We start from the raw sequence: 12476 nt of genomic DNA on the forward strand, positions 1-12476 counted from the left end.
AAGACAAGAAAGCAAGAGAACAAAATAGTAGCGGTGGCTTAAACAATTTCTCTGTAATAATGTCAGAGAACAGTGTAATTTCAGAAGTCTATGATGCATGACTCCGATGCCAAAAGCAGAAGCGATCCCAGCCAATCCAAGAGGCATATTAACAATCCAGTTCAATATCTTAAGATGACATGTGAACTTTATGTTTTGACAGATCATAATTGTTCCCTTCATCATAATTACGAGTCATTAAACTTCATTAGGAAATGTGATACAGAAAAGCAAACCAATCATTACTGCATTTCTGTTATCCAAAGCACTTTATTTTGTCTTCTTGTATCATCAAGAATACATCCCAGTAATGCTTAGTGTTTTTTCCTAATTGTCTGAGGTGGTAGCAAGTATTAAGTGATTAGTGAAAAAAACATGAATGTTTACTGACATATACTTCTATACGGTTTATCGTTGTCAAGCATATTATACGTACTGTACTGTAATGGGAGGAACCAAAGTGATTGTAAATTCATTCTGCGTGAAATAACAATGTGACACCACAGTGCCCTACAATACACAGCATTTAACTGAGTAAGTGAAAAAAAAAATTCTTCAAAATAAAACAAATATTTCATGTTAAATAAATGAAACACAAATGGTAACGGACAGTGCTTTTTTCCCCTTCCTGATTCCTGTGATGTAGTCAGGTATTTGCGTAAGGCTGCCAGTAAGGAGACCGGGGCCACATTTCCTTCGATTGGAGAGAACGACCCCCAGCCACGATGGACCCCCGATCGAACCGCAGGGGACCACGACTTCCACATTCACCGTGGCAACGTCCCGCATGGCTGGAACAGGGCTCCATTTATAGAGACCTGATCGGAGGTTATCTGTTCTGAAGCCATTGTGCAAACTACATGCTCGTTTACCAGAGCCCAATTCAGCACCCCCCCCCCCCCCCCCATCCTACAGTATCTCGGCGTCTGCAACGTCTGTAGAACCACAGACTCGATCGGCCGCGTAATTAAAGCTTCCAAGATTTCCCTGAAAAGAGACTGCATGCTATTGCAAGGGGTGATGCAATGCACTCCCTGTAAGAAAAATTAATCAATCAATCTAAAATATTAGCTAAAAAAACAAATACAAAACAAAAAACCCAAATATGTCTTTAAATCCAGGCATCCCAGCACGGCCACCGGGGATGTAAGACCACAGAGCGCTCCCTGCGCCCTGTAACCGTGGCGACAGAGCGGACTTTCCGCACGTCCTTGGGCGGCTCCTCTGGCATCTTGAAGGAGGAGGTGTCTGTTCCATTGGCAGATGGAGGCTGTGGCCCATGGTGCAGATCTCTCTCAGCGCTGGGCGTACGCTGGCGACCCCCGCTCAGTTCTCCGTGTTCCCCTGCAGGGCGGGGCGCAGCGGCTGCTGGGGCCGGCAGTCGGAGGGCTTTCGGACGGCGGGCGGGGAGCCGGGCTGGCCCGGGGGCGGGGGCTGTGCGGGCCCCTGCGCTGTCCTGCGCTCGCCTGGGGCCTTGGTGCTGAGGGCCCGTCTCTCCTCCCCCACCTGCAGCTGCACCTCACACAGCTCCAGCAGGGAGAGCACCTGGTCTCGCAGAGGCAGCGCCCGGAAGCGCCGCTGGGCCAGGTAGAAGAAGGCCTCTATGAAGGCCTGCAGGGCCATGCCTGAGACGCGCACACACACAAACACACACACACACACACACACACACACACGTGCACACGCACGCACACACACAAGCATGCATACATGCACGTATGCGCACACACACACACACATGCACACGCACACAAACACGCACGTGCACACGCACACACGCACACACACAGATTAGAGCTGGACAGCAATGCAAAAGTGCTCTGCAGATGTCTTGGACTTTTTCTATTCTGATGCATAAGCTCTACATCAAATATAAAATACATATTATTCAAACAAACAAATGCATACACAATGTCTTAAAGCATGTCCATCATGTCCTTTGCCAACCCCGGAAATACAGACTCAAGTACTTTATGGAATAGTTTTTCCACACTTTTTTAGTGCGTGTCTGCGTGTTTTATTGTCACATACTGATTAATGTCTATTAAAAACTTCCTTATGCATCAGAGGATAAATGTGCATTAGCTTCTGTGCAGCCGCATATATACAGACAACAGCCTATCACATTTCAAGCATGAATTTACACTTTCATACAGACTGCACACAAACTCCCAGACACTAAAAAATTAATCACATATCCATAGAGATAAAAAGACTATAAAACTCATCTGAAATCTGCCACAAGGGTGTTTAATCAGGGCCATCCATCAGCTCAATATATGCTACTGCTTAAAGTTTTTTCTTATTGTATATATTTGAAAGCATTTCTTCCTCTTTCTAATGAATAAGGTTTTGTAAATTTAATACTGCCTCATACATGCAGAGACAGCTGCTGAAAACTTCTGCGGCAGTCCTAAGTTTCTACCTGGTTTTTGTTTTTTTTGTTTTTTTGGCTTGAGCCACTTCCTGGCTGAGACATGTTTATACTTCATTTTTAAAAAAGGTCATCCTGAAGTAGTATAATTATTGCAGCTTGAGATGATAAAGGCAATTTACACACTACTGATTTTTCTTTAAACAAAATTTTAATTAGAGGTAACAACCCCACCCTTCATATACACTGGAAAAAATTATAAAACAAAAGAAAACACACACACACACAGACTTGACTAGTACAGAAAATACTGCAAATAGTACAAAATTGGTGAAAACTTTTTTAATGTGGACTTGAGTGACAATTTGGAAGTGGTTTAAAAATCCTGATGCAAATCTTTTTTTCTACGGCTGAAGAGATGGAAGTGGTTGCAAATTTGTTGTCAACAACTGCTTCCAAATCCATCCCTAGAGGTAGAGGGAAAGACGCTCACGGAATATCTATCAGAGATTATTAGTGCAACGCACGTCTCTCATTGACGTGTGTTAATAGCACCCTGCAGCACAGGTTCCTGGGTCCAGGGTCGGTTCACTTTAATGCTCCATAATATTCTACATTTAAATATGTACCCAGGCAGCCTATGGTCACGTATGCCAAATCCCCACCTCTAAATAAGAAATAATATTCAGAATAAGCGTTTACACTTGATACTGGGGTAGATTAGGCTTCATCTGGGTACCACCAAAATCCTGAGTGGGAGCATCTTACGCAGGCACAAACTCATAAATGTCTCCACAAGTTTTCATATCAGGCACTGTTCAAATTGCATTTAGATTAAATCAAGCCAGCTAATTAATGCAAACGAGAAAGAAACAAAGCTGAATTCATTCCATGACAGGGGCAAAACTCAGCAGGACAGAACCTATTTCCTGTTTGTTTGTTTGCTTTTTTGTGGGGTTATGAATATGCAAAACAGCTTTGTCTCAATTCTAAAGATAATGTGAAGCAGTCATGTCAGCGTTGTCTGTACAAGAACAAGACGCCCTGTCATGTTTACTGCTGACTGTCAGTTCTTGATTAGCACCTCTGTCACAGGACTCCGTCAAAGAAAATTCTGCACTTTAACAAATTAATACTATAATTAAAAATTACCGACAGGTGCAGAGTTATGACCTGTCAGTGTAACAGCATTCAGAAGTGTGTCTGTTTTTCTGACAGCCATGTACTTGCACAAAATTGTATTGCTAAATTAAAAATATGGAACCAAAGAGCGTCAAAATGTTAATGATTACGATCTGAGACAGGTACTATTGACTGGCCACACCCGCCTGCAATATTCCATTACTGTTCCAATCCAAATAGCTTTAGCATGCACGAATGTTCCCTATAGTAGCTTTCTTGCCGAAGGAAAGATGGGAAGGGACAGCATGTCATGCATGGATCCAGAGTGAAGTAGAGGATAAAGTGAATAAAAGTGTAAAGTTGGCCTCTTGCTATGGTGTACCAAGTCCTTGAACTACAGAGGTAACAAGCTGATTCAGAGCATACATGGTGAGGTATGAGCAGAGCACACACAAGTGCAGCAGGTTCTTGCTTAAGATATGACAGTTAGAAGTGCAGACAAAAAAAGCAAGAATCTTAATTATTGAGTAATAATTATCTGTTCTACAAAACTCAACAGCGGATTGATTCATGATTGACCACTAAACGTCTAGCTAACACCAACATGTATGGGGGATGTACTCTCCTGCATAGCTAATAATTTGAGTAAAAAGTATAATGGAATATTAATTCTGTTAAATATATTTTTCTAAAATAAACACATACTTTATAGTACACTTATGAGTTACATCTCATATAACTTGTAAAGAAACACTAGACTTGATCAAAATAATACCACTGTTGATGTGCTTGTTTGCAGACAAGTAAATGGCTTGGTGGAGGCCTACAGACAAAAAATGTTTCGAATCATGATGCTATAACATATTTAAAAATCCAGACAGACTGCAGTAAATAGCATAATTGACAGGCATATCTCATTTCTGTAAGTTGGGTGACTCACACACTTCTTATTTGAGCATAAAGATTTAAATAGCACAACGCTGAAATATGGATAATTAAATAAGTGAGTACTCGGCTGTTACATTAGAATAAGGCACAGAGCACACAGACTGCTGTAACTTAACTGCCTCCTCTACAGTCACCCCATGTATATCTATTTAAAGACCCGGTGCACTAGGTGCAGGTCTGGATGCAAATCTACTTGAGAAGCAATTTATAAGTGAATGAGCTCTCTTCGTGAATTTGTGGTATTTTATGGTAAGAAAGTATTCAGGACGGAAGAGAGGAAAGAAAGTATTTTAAGGATATGTGAGGATCAGACTTCGACAGCCGCAAGGCTGAAAAACTTGCTTCAAATGCAATTAGCGATTTCAGATCGTGAAAATGTCTGATTATAATAGAATACATTGACTAGATAGGAAGTACCAGTTTCCCGAGAAAAAAAAAAAACACAAGAAGATGAATGAATTAAAAAAATGAGAGGAAGAGTGACTGCACGCATGAAAGAATGAATAAGCGGATAAATGAAGAACGGGGAACACGGGGAGAGCAATGGTGGCTCTTTGACGTGAAGTCCAGAGACGTGCGGATCTCTCCGTTTATCTCTAAGCGGCAGCTGTCACGGTAGCGAATCAGAGGGTTAGTTACGGGCTGGCAGGAAGGAACGTCAGCACTGTGTGGAGGACGCGGCTTCACCACACGCACAGAGGACATTCACATCGTTAATTGGAAAGGGGAAGAACCACGAGACCAAAGATAAAGCATGAAGGTCGTGTTGCTGGGGGATGTAGGGTTTAAACATTCGCGTTCGGGTGACGAAAGGTTCGGTGGAATTCCTGAGCAGTGAATCCACGCTAATTAAGGTCCCATCCATGCCAGCGTTTGTTTACAATATGCCTGTCCACACAAGCTTCCTGTGCTCTTTTGTTCTTACACTAAAAGAATTGTCGATTCACAAGCATGGCTTAATTAGGAGAAATTATGTGCCAAATAAAACCGAGGGAACATCTTTTTAGTGACGCCTGGCTCACAAAATACAGGCAGTGGGAGAGGGGGAAGAGGGAGGGAGAGAGAGAGAGAGAGAGGGGGATAGAGGAGAGAATTGATGACACCCGTGGGAAGGAGCATGCCGTCTCGTGGGCTGCTGAATGCTAAAGTAACTCTGCCAGCCATGACAGACGCTAGTGTTTTCTGAGAAGCTGCTGGATATTCAGTTTTATTATTCTGTATTCTGGGAAGCTCTCAGGCAGGATATGACCTTGATCCAGATTCAGTTTGCTTGCAACATAGGTAATTTTTTTTGTAAAGGACCTGAAAAGCAGTTTTACACAATTGTTCCATGGAGAGTGAGAAGAACAAACAGTCTTCGGGAAATCATTCATTAAATAAACCAGTGATTCCTAACCCAGCGGACGATGTGACATTCTTTCAACGCCACTGGGGAGATTCTGAAGCAAGAGACAATGTTTTATCACAATGTCAACAATCCACCACTAGCTATCACACTTAAATGGAAGAACAGACTGTACAGTTTCCTGTAAGCAACATTTTATCACAAGCTAAATTCTTTCAGACACCAAGTAAACACCCTTAAAAGTGTGCCACATCATGTGCTTTTAGGCACATCTTTTCTTGTGACTTCAGGGAGTCGCTTTTCCGATACCATTTTCCTGTGTGCAAGACAACACTCCCAGCAGGGAGAAGATCAATAGGTGTATAATACCAAACCTCTACTCCTCCTGCACTCCATGAACTTGAGAGAAGCTTTTTGACAACAGAGTTTCATTCCAATCCATCTGTCTTTGCTCTGAATGCGAGGGAAAACAATCCCAAACAATAATTAAGGCCAGGCTCTTCGGAGAAAATGGCGGAGCACAGATGGCGAGCGGGCGCCTGTATCCCAGCAGTGCCGTAGTGAGAGGCTCTGGCAACCACTCAAGTTCTCCCTAAACTTCGGAGGCACTGGGAGTCAGTCGTTTGTCCTCAGTTTAACACCTCGTCTTTGGAGCGTAAGTGCGGTCTCCCCGAAGCCGCTTTTTAATTGGCTGGCGTGAACGCTAGGGCCCCTAGGAGGGACAGAACAGGGGGGCGGGGCAAGCGGAGGTAAAATCAGAGCGAAAAATGTATCAATAGATCCAGGCACTAATCTCAAGCATGCAGGAGATTGGGAGTGCTCAAAACAGCCAAAATTGCGGAACCTGAGTGAAGGACAGGGCAGTGGAGGGAAAGAAACCTGAGGGGGTGTGTGTGGGGGATGGGGGGGGGGGGGAGATGGAGAAGGGACAGAGTGTGATAAGAGCCAGCATTTCTCAAAAGCCTGAATCAGCCTTTCTCCATATCCAACATGACACTTTCTTATACATAATACAAATCTTATTCAAATTTTAGAAATATAAATATAACACCATTTGAACCGTATTCGCTTTGCAATTATTTCCCACAACAGTAACGAGCAGAATTTCACTGGGTTTCAGTTCACTGTTTTTTGTAAACACACACACACACACACACACACATATACACACACACGTATAAAAACCTTTCCAGATCAGATAATACGATTTTGAAGAAACATTCTCGTCTACCTATTTTCAGCATTAAGTCCTAGCCTGCTGTGAATAATTCATTCTGGCCTAGTTTTCTGAATATTCTGGCATGACCCTAACTTAATTCAGGACCACTCCTCTCATTATGGGAATACAGTGTGAATGTGTTTTTTTCTCTGTTTCTTAAATGGTCAACACACAGGTTTTCGCTAAATTGTATTACCAGACAGTCTGCTCGACCTCAAAGATAATTAAAGGTTACTGCTAATATTTCAGGCGCGTTGATGATAAAGCCAAAGAACTCTACTTTAAAAAAAAGAAATCTATTGTTGTTATATCAGCACTGTTCAGCAGCAGACAGTGTATGAGACGGTATTGTTCTCATGAGTACCTGCTTCCCTTGAGTCAGACGCCATGCCGGTCCAGCGCCGTGTGATGTCAATGTAAAGAATGTCCACGGACGCCATCGACAAACTAGTGCTACTGAGCTTGCAGTTTCTGCAGACACAAGCAAATCGCATAACTCAAGTCAACAGCGTTCATACATGAACACTGAACAAACCTAACATTGTCCAAAAACTACTGAGAGACACATGCAGGAACATCTTTATGCAATCTGCGTGAACATCCGTTTGCGCCACAAAGCAGTACAATGGCTGAAATGAAATGCTCGTAAGAGCCACTCCTTAACTGAATTCACCTTTGCAGGAGAGTGAGTTGAAGCAGGGAATAGAATCAGCAGTAGCATAAGAGCGGGGGCGCGCACTTTAAGTCAGACACCGGAGCTTGGTTACCTGATGAAGGTGCGAAATCCCGTGGGGCCCAGCCGCATGGTCGCCTTCACTCCTAGGAAGCGCACAAACAGAGCAGCAATGCGCTCCACCATGCGCAGGTAGTTGAACTGCTTGGTGTACTTGGGGAAAACTTGCTTCAGACAGAGCGAGGGCAAGGTGTGCCCCACATGGACCCCATCCCCCGGCTCGGCCTTGTCTGGTGACCCCACCTCCAGGATGTCATCCTGCAGCTCTGACCCATTGCCTAGTGGGAGTGACCTGTTGCCAGGGAGAAAAGGGCGACATGACGCTTCATAAAGAATAAAGACAGCATAACAGCACATCCCCCACAAATGACGCAATATTCACAACCGTTCACCATTCAAAATGTTGGTGCAACATTAAGAGGGGTTGTTCTCAATTGACTCCTCAATAAGATAAGATATACTTTTGTTGAACCCCGTGGGGTAATTTGTCCTCTGCATTTGACCCATCCTAGTTACTTAGGAGCAGTGGGCAGCCACAGTGCAGCGCCCGGAGACCAACTCCAGTTCTGAGGCCAGTGCCTTGGTCAAGGGCAACTGCAGGAGCGCACCTAACATGCACGTCTTTGTAACATTACAGTACATTACATACAACACACCTGTCGACGGAAATCAATTTCATGTCCAATGTGAAAATACATCTTTAAAAAACTACACAGGGACAACACCCAGCTGAGATGTAAAGAGCACACTTCAAGGCAATGCCCCTTGCATGGTTGACTGATATATGTCCAACTGAACACTTTATTAGTCTGTTTTATCATCCTATGCTTGGGAATGAGGGTACATGAGATGATCGATAGATGCCTAAATTGTTGCGGATGTTGAGCGGGATGAATAACTGCCTAAATGCTAGAGCTTGAGCTTAATTCTCAAACTGTGCAATAAATTAATAAGCCTGTAAGGCCAGGCTGGCGCCAGAACGTGTGCTGGGAGCAGAGGAAATGATCTATGGCTGGTGGAGAGAGAATTCGTCTTGGCAAGGCAGATAGCGATCTAACTCCCCCACCCCTTTGTCACGGCGGCTAACTAATGTCACACCTGCTTCCTATCGACACGCTGCCAGAAGGCCCACCCTTCATCGGGCTGTAATGAGGACTTTAGATCAAATAAATGGAGGAGGTTTTCGGGCGAGCGCTTATCTCAATTTGTCTGGCTCGAATTGGGCCAGATGTATGGATACACTCCCTCTGACAAAATGGCAGTGCATAACGGGGACCATTTACCTGATCCATGTGAGAAATGCTGACCCCCCAATGCTGGAAAATTTTGGAATAATAAAGAAAAACACCTGTGTTGAGTATCTGTGTTAAGGACCAGTATACCAAAGGCTGTTTTAAAACTTAACTCCAACTGGAGGATAGTGGTATTGTAGCGAATGGAATGTATACTCATATTTTTAGTTAAAACAACATGAGAGGATGTTCAATGATCTTGCATTCAAAGTAAATACCTTGGATTTAAAATGGCTTGCGCTTTCATAATGTATTTGTGAACGTGAACAATTAGATTTGTAAAAAGGCAAAGTTACTTTGATTTAAATGTGAAAAACTTTACTTGGAAATTGGGTCCTGGGGTCAACACTCTGCATCTACAATGATTTATAGCGCAATTGACTTTTAATTGCAATTTTAATGTACTTGGGTCTTTGATGGACTGCTATTTTAAGGGAGTTCAAGGGTTGAGCGTGGGTTGTGCGCATAGCTAGGTCTCAGCATGGAACGCATACGCTCACTTTAAAAGTTCTTTAGCACAGTCTCCCAAAGCACTAGATTGATATTTAATGGAGGTGCTACTCTAATGTCATATCTCTTGATAGAGGCAGACTTTTGCAGGGGTTTCAAATAATCTAGGTACTGCAAAACAAAAACCGTCACATGAAAAAAATATGACCAGCATAATACAATGGAAATTCAGGTCCTTTTTTTTAGCCACTAGCGCAGTATGTATGAGAAATTAACCGCCAAGCATTAGCGGACAGATTTTTAAGGGCTTGAACTTACTGTAGGAACACCAGTTAAAATAAGCTTGAAAAGCCCGGCATCGAAACAGAGCATTAGTGGGCCAACCGCACACCAACTCATCTCTCCTAATGCCAATAAAGTTTTACAAACATTTGTCCCATAATTTGGTGTTGAAAAGCACCCCCACAAACAGGAAAGCAGGTTAGTAGCAACACTACTAAAACAGTTAATATTCTCCACATCCTTCAACTATAATAATGTTATGTGCAAAAATACTAAGCAATTCCCTCACCCAGAGAACAAAGGCAAGCATATAATGGGTGCCTAGCTACATTTTCCATCTTTTATTGCTTGTACAAATAAAATATGCACACAAATGTGAAACTAGACATTTCATATTTAAAGCTGAACTGTTGTGCTGAACAAAACGTGTCTAAAGAGCATGTTACAACCATTCCAAATGCCAGTTTCAAAAACACATTCAAGAGCAACTCTAGATTCACATCATTTCAGCAAACAGGGAACTGTGGGAAATAGTCTAGTCTAGTAAAAGTGTCAAATGCTGCATTTTACCATAATTATTGCTGGATAAGCTCCAGTTTGGGAGGGGCCTCAACATAGGGACTTCAAACTTAAAATGTCAAACCTAGTCACTAATATATTCCTTCACAAGGTCATGTACTTAAATGAAACTTACATGCAAATTCTCTCATTTGCGATGTCATTATTTTTGTATTGACGTCACTGCAACACAGGCTATCAATACTGCAAATGCATTTATTTGTGACCTACCACATTTTAAAAGTATTTTACAGATAAATAAAACATTGCTCATACCTCTACTTGTTTTAGACTGAACATAATGAGCTCAGATTTCTCCCCACTGACTAACATCACTGTGCTCTTTGCCGTGTCTCATACTAACACTGGGCTCTTAATGACAGTAACCTCCTTAAAATGCAAAACCCCGGCTACGAGGCACTCACTCGCTTTACCCATTTATCCTCCACTAAACGAGCAAATGGAATGAAATCTCAGAGAAAGGGCACAAACCGAAGTAATGGAATCTATTTTCAGTTTAACTGAAAGAGGCCCAGCTGCAGAGGTGCAGCCCCCTCAGACTTCAGAGCCAGCAGAGCCAGCAGAGCCACAGAGCCACAGAGCCAGCAGAGCCAGCAGAACCACAGAGCCACAGAGCCAAAGAGCCTTCAGGGCGCAGAGCCGAGCGCGTAATTGAAAGAACCAGGACCCGGTGAGGTTCTGCTAGCTTCAGCTTCTGTTCCCGTCCCAGGCCAGATGGCAAGGCCCTCCTGCGAGAGTCAGGGATGGGGTGGCGGGGGAGAGGAAACCTTTCAACGGTTCAAGGAGAGACAAAACAATTATTCCTAAATTATGCAAATAGCATGCAAAGTGCGCACCTTGTTTTCAGCTGTACAGGCGCGGGCGAGACATGAACAGACACAGTGTGAGCAGACAGTCCACCCTCCGGCTAAAAATGTTTCCTCCTATGAGCAACCGTAGGGCTGTCTCTGCCCACTGGTTTCCTCTCACTTTAATATCAGTGATGACGTGCAGAGGCACTGAGAAGAGGGCATCAGCCAACTTTTTCTGAATACCAGGACTTTTTAAAAGCTTTTAAAAGTACTAGGATTTATGGGCTCAGAGCTCATATAACAAACTATGATAATTTTGATAAGTAATATTGAAGTCTATAAATAACAGAACACAAATGTGCATGTAGCTCATATACTAATGGAGCCTTCTATTAGAAATAAATTATGTTAAATAAAATGTTATCCAGCTTCTGATTTTTTTTTTTTTTCTTTTTGAGGAGACAAAAACTTTTCAAAAAGCCAAAGGTTACATTTAGCTTGAATGAGAAAATGCCCTTGAAAGGACTCAAATAATATTATATTAAACAATATTAAGAGATAGACAGAGTTCTGCTAGCGGCAGCTGTTGAGGATTTGAGTGTCCTTTGGTCCCCTCTAATAATACTCTCTCACTGTGTGGAATAATTAATCCAAACCCTGAAGGTATTTCAGCACAATTCTGATGCAGTTGGATGCAAAGGCTAATGTAGATTTTCATAAAGCATTACATCATCTCCTATATTCCTTTCCAATTTCATGGTAGACTTTCACTGAGGGACCCATTCTTGTATCAGCAGTAGCAGTAACACGTGGGAAAAGCTGCTACTGTTGTTATGGGTGAGGTCGTGGTACGGTGGGTGTAATATAAAATTCTAGCCAGTAGCATGGTAGCTTTATGTCAAAAAATTAATATGCCTTCCCATCTATGACAACCACCTCATAGCACTAATGGTAGCAGTTTTAGTGACACTTTGCCAGTATTATGGACCCCGACAGAACAAGCCTCACTTAACACACTACCATCTCCATTACTGTGAGAGCTTTACAATAGCATTCAGACTGGCAAAATGGAGCTAATGGAGCTCCAAACAGCACTGGCTATACTCACTGGTCACTACTGGCTCCTGAAGTTACAAATTAATTGACCACAAGACTGCTAACTATGTAAACACATTACATTACATTACAGGCATTCAGCAGACGCTCTTATCCAGAGCGACTTACACAATTTTTACATAGCATTTTACATTGTATCCATTTATACAGCTGGATATATACTGAAGCAATTTTGGTTAAGTACCT

At 42.6% G+C, this 12476-nt stretch overlaps 1 protein-coding gene across 1 annotated transcript in view; it reads right to left on the reverse strand.

Annotated features, from left to right (window-relative positions):
• Nucleotides 1-289: 289 nt before the first annotated feature.
• Nucleotides 290-12476, reverse strand: part of ttll11 (tubulin tyrosine ligase-like family, member 11) — a 39970-nt gene continuing 27783 nt past the window's right edge. The window contains exons 7-9 of the mRNA XM_064307258.1: nucleotides 7815-8072; nucleotides 7412-7518; nucleotides 290-1664 (exon numbers count right to left, since the gene is read on the reverse strand). Of these exons, the coding sequence (XP_064163328.1) occupies nucleotides 1366-1664; nucleotides 7412-7518; nucleotides 7815-8072 (664 nt within the window). The 3' untranslated portion in view covers nucleotides 290-1365. The remainder of the gene's footprint in view (nucleotides 1665-7411; nucleotides 7519-7814; nucleotides 8073-12476) is intronic.

The sequence above is a fragment of the Anguilla rostrata genome, chromosome 14 (genome assembly GCF_018555375.3).
Source record: "Anguilla rostrata isolate EN2019 chromosome 14, ASM1855537v3, whole genome shotgun sequence".
NCBI lineage: Eukaryota > Metazoa > Chordata > Actinopteri > Anguilliformes > Anguillidae > Anguilla > Anguilla rostrata.